The sequence below is a fragment of the Chionomys nivalis genome, chromosome 9 (genome assembly GCF_950005125.1).
Source record: "Chionomys nivalis chromosome 9, mChiNiv1.1, whole genome shotgun sequence".
Taxonomy (NCBI): domain Eukaryota; kingdom Metazoa; phylum Chordata; class Mammalia; order Rodentia; family Cricetidae; genus Chionomys; species Chionomys nivalis.
This window is the reverse complement of record NC_080094.1, coordinates 26652128-26665440: the sequence shown is the minus strand read 5'-3', so window position 1 is coordinate 26665440 and position 13313 is coordinate 26652128. Positions and strand designations below refer to the sequence as shown.

Sequence of the window (13313 nt, the reverse complement as noted above, 5' to 3'; positions counted from 1 at the left end):
TCCGCCGCAGTCCTTGGCGCCAGACACGCCGCAGCATCCTAGGGGTTAGAGTCTTTTCAGCTCGCTCCAGGTCCATCCCTCGTCCTCTGCCTCTTCTGGTGCCATGGCGAAGCCATTGACGGACAGTGAGAGGCAGAAGCAGATCAGCGTGCGTGGCCTCGCGGGGCTGGGCGACGTGGCCGAGGTGCGGAAGAGCTTCAACAGGCACCTGCACTTCACACTGGTTAAGGACCGCAATGTGGCCACGCCCCGCGACTACTTCTTTGCGCTGGCACACACGGTGCGCGACCACCTGGTGGGCCGCTGGATCCGCACGCAGCAGCACTACTATGAGCGGGACCCCAAGGTGAGCTGCCCGCCATTCCCGGGAGGGGGACACGGCCCTGGGCAGGGCGGGTTCCGCCCCCCAGTGTCGCCCGTGGGCCCTGGTCCCTGTTGCACCACGGTCACCAGTGACCAGCTAAGGGACAGTAGAGCTATGCATCTCTTTAGAAGGACGCGTGCACACCCTGCTCTTGCGGGTTTGTTCTGATTGAGAGCCATCCCCTGACTCCCCCGCCCGCAGCCCCCAGTCCTGAGGATGGTTTTGAGTGGCCCTCATCTTCCACTGCAGTTAGCCCCCTGGGGTGTTTGGTCCCGAATCTGACAGTCCAGAGCCAGGCCTCTGCTCAACGGAGTCTCAGGTCTGCAAGAAGTGCGGTTGGGGGTCTGCTGTTCTGCAGCTGCCAGGCCCCAAGTCCAGGCTGATTTTCTGGCTGGTTTCCAGCTGCGAACTTTCTCGAGATGGCTGCAGAGTTGGTGTTTCTACTACCCACCCCCTTTGTTTTTCTGCAGCCCCGAGTGGAGAACAGGGGACTGGAACCAGGCCCGGTAGTTTTACGAGTTGGAAAGGGGTGAGATCTTCTGCAGGGAATTGTGCCTGCCTCCAACTCCCCCACCCCCAAGACTTATGAGAAGAAAATCATTTGTAATGCCTGCCTAAAATAGGAGGGTTCAGAAGGTTGTCTTTGAAGTCTCCACCTTGGCAAAACATGTTTGGAGATTGCTTTAAAAGTTATTTTCTCCATTTTGCAAATGTTTGTTCTCTGTAGGAAAAAAAAAATTAGTTGAAGAGAGTCTTTTGGCAGTTAACCTTTCTCCTCCTCCACATACGCACACACAGAACCCACTATAAAGCCCTGTCTGGCCTGTAACTCTATGCAATTAAACTGTCCTCAGACTCACTGAGTCCACCTGCCTCTGTCTCCGAGTTCTGGGATTAAGGGCACAGGCAACTCCACCAAGCCCCACAGTCCTCGTGATTCTTTGCCATTTGTGCTTCCAGGTAATTTCTGTGAATACACAGGCAGGCATGTAGATTTGTGTGTTGCACAATTTGGTGGATTTTGTTTCATCCCAAACCATTTGTGGTTTCACTCATAAACAGGGTTCTAGATCAATAATACACACTAGTGTTTTTTCAATTTATGAATGTCTAATATTTTTGCACAGCCCCCTGTTGCCAGATCTTCCTTCCTTTCTTTTTTTTTTCTTTTGTTATGGAGAATTCTGCCTACCCTGTACTAAGCTAGAGTGTAAATTAGTAAGGAAAAGACACTTGCTGTTCTGGGGCCAGTTAGTAATGTTTTGATTGCAATAGAAACCTAGGCACCTAGCAGCTGCTTTACTGACAGAAGTTTAGAGTAATTAATTTTTTATTAGGGCCTTAAAGTATATTTGATAATTGCTAGGAGTCAAAACTAATTACTTTCCACACTCATCCTGAGGCTTTTCCCTTTCTACAATAAAGATGGCAAGGACAGGCTGTTAGACTACTGGTTGGGCCTCTTCATATTTAGTATGCAAGACAGCTTCTAAAGAAGTGGGCCCAAATGGCTAAAACAGGTTATTACAACAAGGGCTTGGGATAACTGCCAGGGCCAGTGGCCAGGAGCAGTGGCTCCTCCAGAGCCTTGTTAGTAGATTAGCTCAGAGTCTCTGGTGTTGTCCAGGCAGAGGGGAACAAGGGATACAGCTTCGCCTGCATGTTCATGGTCTTTTCCCAGGAGTTGGAGGACACTAGGGTTCCGGTTGTGATGGAGCCAAGGATTAAGGAAATGTGTCTCCATCCAGCCATCTACCTTGCGAGTCTCCTGGTCCTTGGTCAGGTGTGATGGCCTATCTGCCGTCATTACTCGAGATGGAAACCTTCCTTCCCATGCCCCACTTTGCATACACATACCCATATATTAATTATTTTAGTGCGGATAGGTATGTTCAAGTAGTTTACACTGATAACCCCCTCATATACGGCATACTGTAGCAGGGTTCTCATGATTGAGACCCTGTCTCAAAAACCAAAACATAAATAACCTGGCCTGGCTTGTGAACGGGAGACTGTTGTTTGTCAGATCCACATAGGAAAGCTGTATAAAATTGGAAAGCTAAGGGCTGGTGAGATGGTGCAAAGACACTTGCCACGCAAGCCCAAACTCGAACCCTCGGCCCTTGGTGGAATGAAAGAACAAGGCGTGCTGGCTGAGTTCAGAGCGCTGGGGTTGTCCTGTGGCAGATGTGTGCCTGTGCTCACATGCGTCATACAAACATCAGTGAATTAGAAGTGAGAGGTGGATCCAGGTCTGGTGGTTTGCTTGTGTGGACTCAGCTACTCCACTGTACATGTGAGGAGTGGGAGGGGACTACCAGCAACATACCTCAGAGCCATCCCTGACTCCGGCAGTGCCTGAGGGATGTGAACCTACACATCTCAGACAGTGGGAGCATGAAGGCATATTTGATAAACCAGCGCTTTAACAGTCATTTTTAAATTGTTTATTTTTTAAAATTCTTTTTTTCTCTTAAAAATATGCCGTGACTTAGCCGGGCGGTGGTGGCGCACACTTTTAACCCCAGCACTCGGGAGGAAGAGGCAGGCGGATCTCTGTGAGTTTGAGGCCAGCCTGGTCTACAAGAGTTAGTTCTAGGACAGGCTCCAAAACTATAGAGAAACCCTGTCTCAAAAAACCAAAAAAAAAAAAAAAAAAAAAAAAAAGCCATGACTAGTAGGGAGATGTTGACCGTGGTTCCACCATGTGGTGCTCCACATTGGAAGTGTCATTGACTTTTTTTGAGGTATTGTGGTTTTGTTTCTTTCTTAATTTTATTATTTTATAAAATAATAAATACATATTTATTATATAAATACATGTAAAATGGGTGTTTTGCCTCCTGTACATCAGTTTTAAGGCTGATGCCCATGGAGGCTAGAAGAGGGTGATGAATCTTTTGGGACCTGAGTTAGATAGTTTGTGAGCCGCCATGTAGGTGCTTAGAATCAAACCCAGGTCCTCTGAAAGAGCAGCCAGTGCTCTCCACTGAACCATCTCTCCAACCCTAGCATTGTGGTTATTAGAAACTAGAAATTAGTAATCATCGACAAAGCGTGGATTCTTTTCATTCCTGACAAAGTCTAGAAGTCCGTTCTACTCGTTGGAGGCCACTCAGCTTAGGGACCAGAAGACCTGTATAGCAAAGGAGGCCTGGACCTGAGTCTAACTCCTTTTACAGTTTTTGTTTCCCTCGTTGGTGCTCGAGGTCAAATACAGGACCTGAAGCATTCTGGGTAAACATCACTGAGACACACTCTCAGCCCCAAACTCCTTTCCACCCTGATTTTTTCCGCTTGTCTGTGGTGTGTTACTGTCTGGGTTGACACCCCTACTCCTTTTAGGCAGGATCCCTCTGTGTAGCCCAGAATGACCTTGAGTAACACCACACACCAGCTAGCTGAATATAGCTATTTTGTTTGTTTTTTGTTTTTCGAGACAGGGTTTCTCTGTAGCTTTTGGAACCTGTCCTGGAACTAGCTCTTGTAGACCAGGCTGGCCTCAAACTCACAGAGATCCACCTGCCTCTGCCTCCCAAGTGCTGGGATTAAAGGCGTGCGCCGCCACCACCCAGCTCAGCTTTTTTTTTTTTTTTTTTTTTTTTTTTTTTTTGCCTTTCTTAGCCTCACATTCTTCTTTAAAATGAGGAGAGTTGAGCCAGGTAATCTATTGATGTTTTTTGTCATTCTGACAAGCTAAGGTTTTATGTTTGCTTGTAAAATGTTTCCACTTTATGTTGGCATTCCCTCTATCCAGAAATTCTGGGAGCCAGAAGAGTTCAAGGATATCTTTGGTTACATAGCAAGTTTAAGATCAGCGTGAACCATGCAAGAGACCCTGTCTCAAAAACCGAAACCTTACTGGGTGTGCTGGCACATACCTCTGAGGCACAGGCAGGCTGGTTTCTGGGTTCAAGGCTTGGTTGACATAGTAAATTCTAGGCTAGCCAGGGCTACACAGTAGAACCCTGTGTAGAAGAAGAAAATAAAGAAAAACCTTCATCCAGAAAGATCTGAGGATGGTTTAGCAAGGAAGGTGTAACATAAAGGGTTCAAATTAGTAGAAGGCCTCTGTGAAGCTGGGGCAAGGCTTTGTGGTATAGCCAAGCACAGTGAATCTGAATTGTGGTGAGTCACGAGCCAGACGTGGTAGAAAAAGACTTACAGTTTGCAGCAAGCAAGGAGCTCATGGAAGTTATCTCGGAAGCAGTGCCCTCCTAGAGCAGAGCCCACATTGGGTTGTTATTAAGGAGGCCTGTAGATACACTGGGACTGGCTCACTCCTGAGCATGCTCAGTTAAATTGTGGACTTCTGAGTATACTCATTCCAAGTCAGGGAGCACAAGTTTAAAATAGTAAAGTGTGAGACCCCCATCTCCAAAAGAATAAAAGAAAGATTTTTTTATTTTATTTTTTTCGAGACAGGGTTACTCTGTAGCTTTGGAGCCTGTCCTGGAACTCACTTGGTAGACTAGGCTGACCTTGAACTCACAGAGGTCCCTCTGTCTCTGCCTCCCCAGTGATAGACGTGTGCCTCTGCCAGCTGAAAGAAAGATTAAAGTGATGGTCTGGAGTGCCTCTGGCCATTTGCAGCGGGTATTCCAAACCTTCTCTTGAAAATAAAGGACCAGATACCTCGAATGTCCTTTGATTGAGGAGTCTGCTCTGTGGCTGACAAGTGTAGAGGGTAGGTTAAATTTGGGTGTGAAGTCAGGAACTAAACTTAGGCCCTCATTTCTGGCCACGAAAACAAATGGCAAGTGAAGTCCATCACAGGCCCCGCCAGGATCTTGCTGTCACGTGTGTGATGTGCAGGCGCACAATCTCTATCGAGGTCTTTGGAAGCCAGCTGAGTGCCCTGTGGCTAGTGACCTTCACTTTGGGGCCCCCTGGACCATGGTTCGGCCCCATCAGCATGAGGCCTGATGGTAGAAGGAGGCAGAGGAAAAGCAGTTCTGAGAAGATATCCGTAATGAACTTGCAGTCTGGCTGGACTGGTTTCTAAGGAGGTAATGCAGCAGCCAGGCCCCTCTGTGAGCCCCATATCTGGGGCTTTGTTAGAATTTATCAGCAGCCGGGAGATGGTGGTGCATACCTTTAATCCCAGCACTCGGGAGGCAGAGGCAGGCGGATCTCTGTGAGTTCGAGACCAGCCTGGTCTACAAGAGCTAGTTCCAGGACAGACTCCAAAACCACAGAGAAACCCTGTCTCGAAAAACCAAAAAAATAAAATAAAAATAAAAATAAAAAAAAAAAAGAATTTATCAGCAATGGGAGCGAATGCTGGAATCTTCTTGGCATTCCTAGTCTCTTGATGTGTTCCCACTGGTGTGTGTGAAGGTGACCTTTCCCTTGGGCAGGCTTCCCCCACAGCAGATAACGAAGGTCTTTGGCCTGAAACTGACAGCAGGCAGCTGTGCAGTGTTGACCAGATGAAGAAGACTCCCGTCAGTGAGCATGCACCTTTGGCCTCTGCTCTGACAGGCTGTGATGGCTAATTTTATGTGTAAACTTGCCTGGGACACAGTGCCCGGACAGACAGCATTATTCCGATTTATAGGGTGGTGATTTGGGGGATGAGATATACAGTTAAATCCCTGGGGGTTTTTTTGCATTTTATTTGTTTTGAGACAGGTCTCCCTGTGTAGCCCAGTTGGCTTTGAACTTGTGAGCTTCCTACCACAGCCTCCTAGCTGGGATTATAGGCATATACCACTCTGCTTAGCTTTAATTTAATTAAAATTTTGGTTGCTACTGTCTTTGTCAATGTTCGGTTGCTGCGAAGAGACACCATGACCACAGAAACTCATAAAAGAAATCATTTAATGGGGGCTTGCCTACAGTTCAGAGGTTTAGACCATTGTCACCATGGTGGGAAGCACAGTGGCATGCAGGCAGACATGGTGCTGGAGGAGTAGCTTGAAAGTTCTATATCTGGATCTGCAGGCAGCCGGAAGAGAGAGACACAGAGCCTGGCTTGAACCTCAGAGCCCACCCACAGTGACACACTTCCTCTGCCCAGGCCTCACCTCCCAATAGCGCCATTCCCTGGTGACCAAGCATTCAAATATATCAATCTATGGGGCCATTTCTAATCAAACCATCACAGACTTCCTTCAGGTAAATTTGGATCCTTGACTGCCACAGAAAATAATTTCAGAATGAGGTAAAGCCAGGAAGGTCATTAAGATTGAAAAAGAGAGGGAGAGGGGCTGGAGAGATGGCTCAGCAGTTAAGAGCACTGACTGCTCTTCCTGAGGACCCAGGTTCAAATCCCAGCGCCCACATGGCAGCTCACAACTGTCTGAAAAAATCCAGTTCCAGGGGATCTGACACCTTCACACCAAAGCACATAAAATAAAGCTAAATAAACCATAAAAAAAAATTTAAAAAAAAAAAAAGGATCCATTTTGGTATTGGCATGCTTGCTTGACAGAGGCAGACTTGGACTTGATTCAGGCATTGCATGAACAGGGCGTGGTGGCATACACCTGTGATCCCAGCTATCTAGTAGAGGCAGGAGAATCAGACTCAGGGTCATTCCCAGCTACCTAGCAAGGTCAAGGCCTGTACTGCCCAACCCTTAATCACCTGCATCACCTAGGTGATTCCTGGCAGCCAGTGTCCACTCTTGTGACTTTCTCTAAGTTACCCCATGAGCACAAAGTCAGATGAGGCTGGAGTATAAAAGACACTCCTTACCATTTGTTTTGTTTTGCTTTTTTGTTATTATTTGAGACTGTAACCCTAGGCTGACTTCACTTCCAAATCCTTCCATCTCTGCCTCTCTGCTGGGATTATAGGTCTGTGCCACCATGTCCTCAGCAATGGCCATTTTGCATGTATTATTCTTACCACTTAGGAAAAGACTAGGAACAAAGCAAGTGTGTAGGCCCTCTGGCCATGAAGACCAACTGCACATATCTTAGTGCGTCTTTCAAGGGCCTGAAAGCCTCTTAGAATGAATTCTGCTAACCGCTTGCTTATGGACTGGCCTTGCAGTTCTGCCAGCCTGGTTTGCCCTGCAGAGTCCTGCAGAGTTTGATCTTGTACTGTACAGTTAGTCCACAGAGCCTCCTGTCCAGTGTGTGCTGTTTGTTGGTTTTGTTTCTCTGGAGATTTCCTACTGTATGGGCCTGTAAATGGCTATAAGGATCACTGTACCTTTATGAAATATTGTAACTTAATTGACCTCATCTCTACCTCAACTATTTTAAAATGATTTTTAAAAAAATTGCTGCTGGGCTGGAGAGGTGGCGCAGCAGTTAGAAGTCCCGACTGCTTTCCCAGAGGACCCCCATGGTGGCTCACAGCCACTCATAACTCCAGTCCCAAGGGATCCCAATACCCTCTTCTGGGCTGGAATGTACAGACATACATGCAAATAAAACACTCATATCCATAAATCAAATTTAAAAATAAAACTTAACAAAACAAGACAAAATCATTGCTGTCCATTTTGAGTATGAGCCGTGCTTAGTGTTTAGAGTCAAGATCAACAGGAGGTACTGGGTGGGCCCCCTCCTCCCGTAGCTGGTGCCTTCTTCCTGCTTCCTGCCAGTCTCTGAGTTGGAAAGTTGCCAGCAGTTTGCTTTATGACTGAGCCCACCATCAGGAAAGAGCATTCTCAAGCCCTAGAATACTCACTAGATAAGGTAGAGGGTTGTAGAGTTGTGGCAGGCAGGCCACATATCCTGTGGCAAATGCCATGCTTGGTGTGTAAGGCTGACCAAGGAAAGATACCCTCCCCACCCCCAGGAACCAAGGTGATGCAGTGTGGATTCTGTGCTATGGTTAGAAGATGAGAGCAGGTCTTGTCTGGCAGGTAGGGGCTTCTTTCTCCTGTCATTAGACCTCAATTCGTTCTGGGAAGGGTCTGGGCCTTGTTCATCTTATAGAAAGGAAACAGGAGGACGAAGACCTAGCCCCTGGCTTGGCTCTGTATGTCTAAAGAGGCAAGGAGCATTCCCAGGACTGGACCTGTGGACACTGGCTCACTGGTCTATAGTTGTATGCCTGTGTCATGTTAATGCCACTGGACAGGCAGGGGTAGTCTGTCGATGAGAGCTGTCCTGTCATCAGTGAGTACACAGAACCGAACAGACAAGGGGAATGTTACCACATGATCCTGGAAACAGGAACAGAGATCTCAGACTGGCTGCAGCAGCCTTGGCTATCCCAATGAAAGCGGTTGCCTGAGTCTTTGTTTTGTGCCCCGAATGTTGGAAAATTCTCTTTCCCTTTCCAGTATGGTGCCCAGACACTCTGCAAATGGAGACTCCCAATTAAGGGTTTTTTTTCAGAAGAGGGAAAAGAAGTTGGTTGAGAGTGGGGGAGGTGGTTTTGTAAAGGGCATCAGGCTAGGTGTGATGAGAAGGCACACGTCTGCATTAGAATCACAAGTTCAAAACCAACCAGAGATACGCAGCTAGGTCCTGTCTCAAAGCCCAAGAGAAAACAATGCAGGGAAAAGAAGTAGCTCTATGAAGGCTCTGTCTGTTGGTATTATTAAACCCTTTACCTTCTAAGAGGCCTTTGGGAGATCACTCGCTACGTTGTGTGGTATTCGTGTTTGAGTTTTACTCATATGGCTGGAGAGCTTCATTAGGGCTTTTCTGTGCTTCTCCTAGTAGTGTAGGCTTTGCATATGGTAAATAAACCTAACTTTAAGAGTGGGTTGAGGGGTGTGGCTCACCTGCGTGTGAGCAAAGCACTGGAGTTCCATCCTTAGCACTACAGAAGCAACCTCCACACAAAGACTTCCACCAGGCCACTTAACGCTTGCTGTTGTCGGTCAGACAGATTCCAAAGGTCAACAGCCCACAGGGTTTGAGGATCCTGCTGTTCTCTAGCTGAAACAGTCTAGTGAGTCTCTGACCCACAGCCCTGAGCAGGGAAGCCCAGAGCACCCTTGCCCTGGAGGGTGGGCACTGAAGGGTGACTCTCAGGTCGGGGAGGGGACTGGACAAGTGTCCCCAGACTGCTTTCCACAGCTGCCACTGCTGGCTAACACATTTGGTTCTGCGACACCCTTTAAAACGGTGTGAGGAAGGGAACCAGTGCTTGAGCACCAGCCTGGCCTGGTAGGAACCCCAGGGTGGCTTTGCTGTGTTCAGAGGGTGAGCACCTTGTGCTCAGCACCCAGCTGGCCAAAGCAGCCTAGCCTGAATTGGGCCTCCTTAGACCATCAAGTCTGTCCATTGTCTTGGCTGGCTCCTCTGCAAGCTTTTGGTTGAAGGATTTCACCCAACCATCTTAAGGAAATGGGAAAAACAGAATCAGCACAGATGAGGAGATAAGACCATTCTTTTTTCCTTTTTCAAAGACAGCTGTGCAACAGCTCTGGCTGTCCTGGAACTCCCTCTGTAGACCAGGTTGGCCTCTAACTCACAGAGATCCCCCTGCCTCTGCCTCCCGAGTGCTGGGGATTAAAGGTGTGCGCCATCACTGCCCTGCAAGAACATTCTTCAAACAGGTTGCAGAAATCCTAAGCAGCAAGCACCTCCCAACTGTAAAGACCAAGGCTCTCATTCATTACTTGACCACTGCTTCTGACTGTCCCTGGCCAGACTTCTCTGCTTATGTGAAAGAAATTGCCTGGTGATGATCATCTTGGCGGGAAAATGCAATCAGAGGTTTCGAGGCTAGGTCCAGCATGTGTTGGGTCCCCAGTGTAGTCTTTGGGGACCCACAGTTACATTTCCTTTTCACGGTGCTAGGTGGAAGGTACACATTTTGGCAGAAAGGACAAACTATCACAAATAATTTAAAAATATAGATTTGGTGGGCTAAAAGAGTTCTTCCAGAGGACCCATGTTCAAATCTCAGCACCCACATGGCAGCTCACAAGTAGCTCTAACTCCAAGATCTGACACTTTCATATAGACATATATGCAGTCAAAACACCAATGCACATAAAATAATAAAAATAAATTTAAAAATACACAGATTTGTGGCTGAGCATGATTCACACCCTTAATCCCAGCACTTGGGAGACAGAGGCAAGAGCATCTCTGTGAGTTCAAGGCCAGCCTCCTCTACAGAGAGAGTTTCAGGACAGCCAGGGCCACACAATGAGACCCATGCCTTCCTTTTTTCTTAAGATTTTGTGCTGGGGAGATGGCTCAGTTGGTAAAAGGGCTTACTGTTCAAGTGTGATGACCGGAGTTCAGATCCCTGGAATTCCTGTAAAATCTGGATCTGCTGGTACAGATCTGTAATCTTTTTTTTTTTTTTTTTCTTTTGGTTTTTCGAGACAGGGTTTCTCTGTGGTTTTGGAGCCTGTCCTGGAACTAGCTCTTGTAGACCAGGCTGGTCTCGAACTCACAGAGATCCGCCTACCTCTGCCTCCCGAGTGCTGGGATTAAAGGCGTGCGCCACCACCGCCCGGCCAGATCTGTAATCTTAGTGCTTCTGTAGTGAGATGGGAGGCAGAAACAGGAGAATCACCTGGAAGCTCATGGGCAAGCTTGACTGAGATACGTAGTGCAGCAGCAGAGACAGCCACAAGATGGGCGGTGAGAACTGGTCTGAAAAGATGTCATTTGTCCACCACACACACATCAGGGAACAAACATGCCCACATTTGGACACATATCATACACATATACCACACACACACATTTTTAGGAACAGCAAATAGAACATTCAAAACGGATCGTACTCCCGACTGGTCAGCATTTTATAATTCTTCCGTTAGTGAGAGTTCAACGGTAGATATGTGGAGATACAGCAGCCTGTATATACAGTATACCCCGTTGTACACTTTACCTGTGCTTTCAAAGCCTGTTACCTGTAGTCAGCTGCAATCTTAAGATGCTAAATGGAGAATTCTAGAAATAAACCCCATAACTTCATATATTCATATAATGTATTTTGATCAAATGTCTTGGCACTTCCTCTTCCACCTTTCCCTCCCAACTTCATGTCCTTTTTTTTTTTTCCCAAACAACCATACTGAGTGTACTTAGTACCATCTGTATGTACCCAGGTGTAGGACCATGCACTGGAACATGGGTAGCCTTCCAGAGGCCGCATCACTGAGAAAAACAGTCTTCCATCCCCAGCAGCCGTCAGTTAGGGGTGGGGCTTCATGGGTCCCCTCCCACGTCTGTGCTAGGCTCTTGGCTGGCTTGATCTTGTGCGAGTCTTGTGCTTGCAGAAACAGCTGCTGAAAGCTCATTTATGCAGCAGCCTTATCGTGCCCAGAAATGATATTTCACTGCATACCTTTGCACGTACCGCCGTTCTGCTCCCTCTTCTGCGGTGATCCCTGCACTCTGAGGGGAGTGGATGTTGATATAGATCTGTCCTCGTGAGATCTGAGCACCCCTTATTCTTTTACTCTCTGTAAATGAATCTGTTATGGATCTCTATATTAATTACCAGAGAAGCTCTGATGGACAATAAGAGTTGCATTACTGTATGGGCATAAAGAACTTAGGGGGCAGTTTATTGCTGCCCATTTAGCAGAATAGTAGGATTAGGTGCCCCAGTCAGGCCTGGGGCCACATCACATAACTTCATTTGAGTGTATTCCTTGTTATTATCAAATAGCAGCATTATATTTCCTTTTTATTGTTGCTATTAATTTATAAGTTAAGCTCATGAATATGCATACAGATACACACATATGGGAAAACATGGTGCATATTGGTTGACAGTCTCTTCTCATAAATGCCTAGAACCAAAAGTGGTTTTAGATTTTGGAGATTGAAGTATTTGCACTGACCTGATCATTTTAGCTTCTCTCATTCAAAAAAAAAAAAAAAAAAAGTGTCAGAGGAGAGATGCTCAGCTGTGTGGAGTTTACTGTTAGACATCTGTTGGCATCTTTTGAGAGCTTAGGAGATCATCCTGCATGAGATACCGAGATACCATCCATAGGAAAAGGGAATTTGTACGTGTGACCTTGAGCACTAGGTATTTTCCTAGGCAGCTGGGATCTAGCTGGACTCTGTATGCTTCCACATTTGTTAATAAACCTCGCCCAGACAGGACTTGCAGCTTCCTTTGCACTATGGAAACTCTATAAAATAATAAGTGGTCTCAAGTGTAGTGCAAATAAAGCATACAGGTGATTAAAAAGCAGGAAGCAGTGGACTGTGAACCGGTAATAACAGCAGGTGCAATTACAGCTGTCCACGGACTTGCCAGTTCCCCCGCCATATGTTTCTGTCATTGAAAGGATAGTGGAATTTGTGTAGAAATTCAATATTAGTTCATGTAATCAAATCAAGAATGGGGGTGGTGACTTTGTGACTTTTAATACAGTCTTTCAGTGGTTAGCTTTAGTGTTCTGGAATCGTCTCCTCTTCCGACATTATTATTTCCTTTTCTGGCACACCGGATCTGCCTGTGTTGTTCTTTCTCACCAATATCAGTATTTTTTCCACTAATTATTTTCTTGTCTCATTTTGTCCAGTCTTTCTCAGCCACGTTTTTGTTTCCAGCTTTGCTCTTCCTTGCGGTCCATGATAGGCTTTGAGGGCTGAGTTTTCTGCTTTTTGACACCCTGTAGCCCAGTTTGACCTTGAACTTGTGCTCCTTCTCTGTCCCCTGAGCCTGGAATGACTTTACACTGTGTGTGTGTGTGTGTGTGTGTGTGTGTGTGTGTGTGTGTACTCACTGCTGCAGAGATGTCTTCTGCCGTCTCTCGGTCTTTCTTGTCTGTGTTCAGTTGGCTCCCTCATGGTTCCTTGATTTTGTGGGGATGAGTTTGTGTTTGAACTTTTTTCATCCCATGGTAGATGTAGTATGGTTTTTGCCTATTATATTTCCTGTCCCATCTTCCTACCTGGTTTTCTGGGGGAATTCTTTTTTTTTTTTTTTTTGAGACAGGGTTTCTCTGTGTAGTCCTGGCTGTCCTGGAATTTGCTTTATAGACCAGGATGGCCTCGAACTCACAGAGATCTGCCTACCTCTGCCTCTGGGATTAAAGGTGTGTGCT

General features: G+C 46.7%; 1 protein-coding gene across 1 annotated transcript in view; it reads left to right on the top strand.

Annotated features, from left to right (window-relative positions):
• The window catches only part of Pygb (glycogen phosphorylase B), a 45653-nt gene continuing 32340 nt past the window's right edge, over window positions 1-13313 (top strand). The window contains exon 1 of the mRNA XM_057780238.1: window positions 1-346. Within this exon, the coding sequence (XP_057636221.1) occupies window positions 104-346 (243 nt within the window). The 5' untranslated portion in view covers window positions 1-103. The remainder of the gene's footprint in view (window positions 347-13313) is intronic.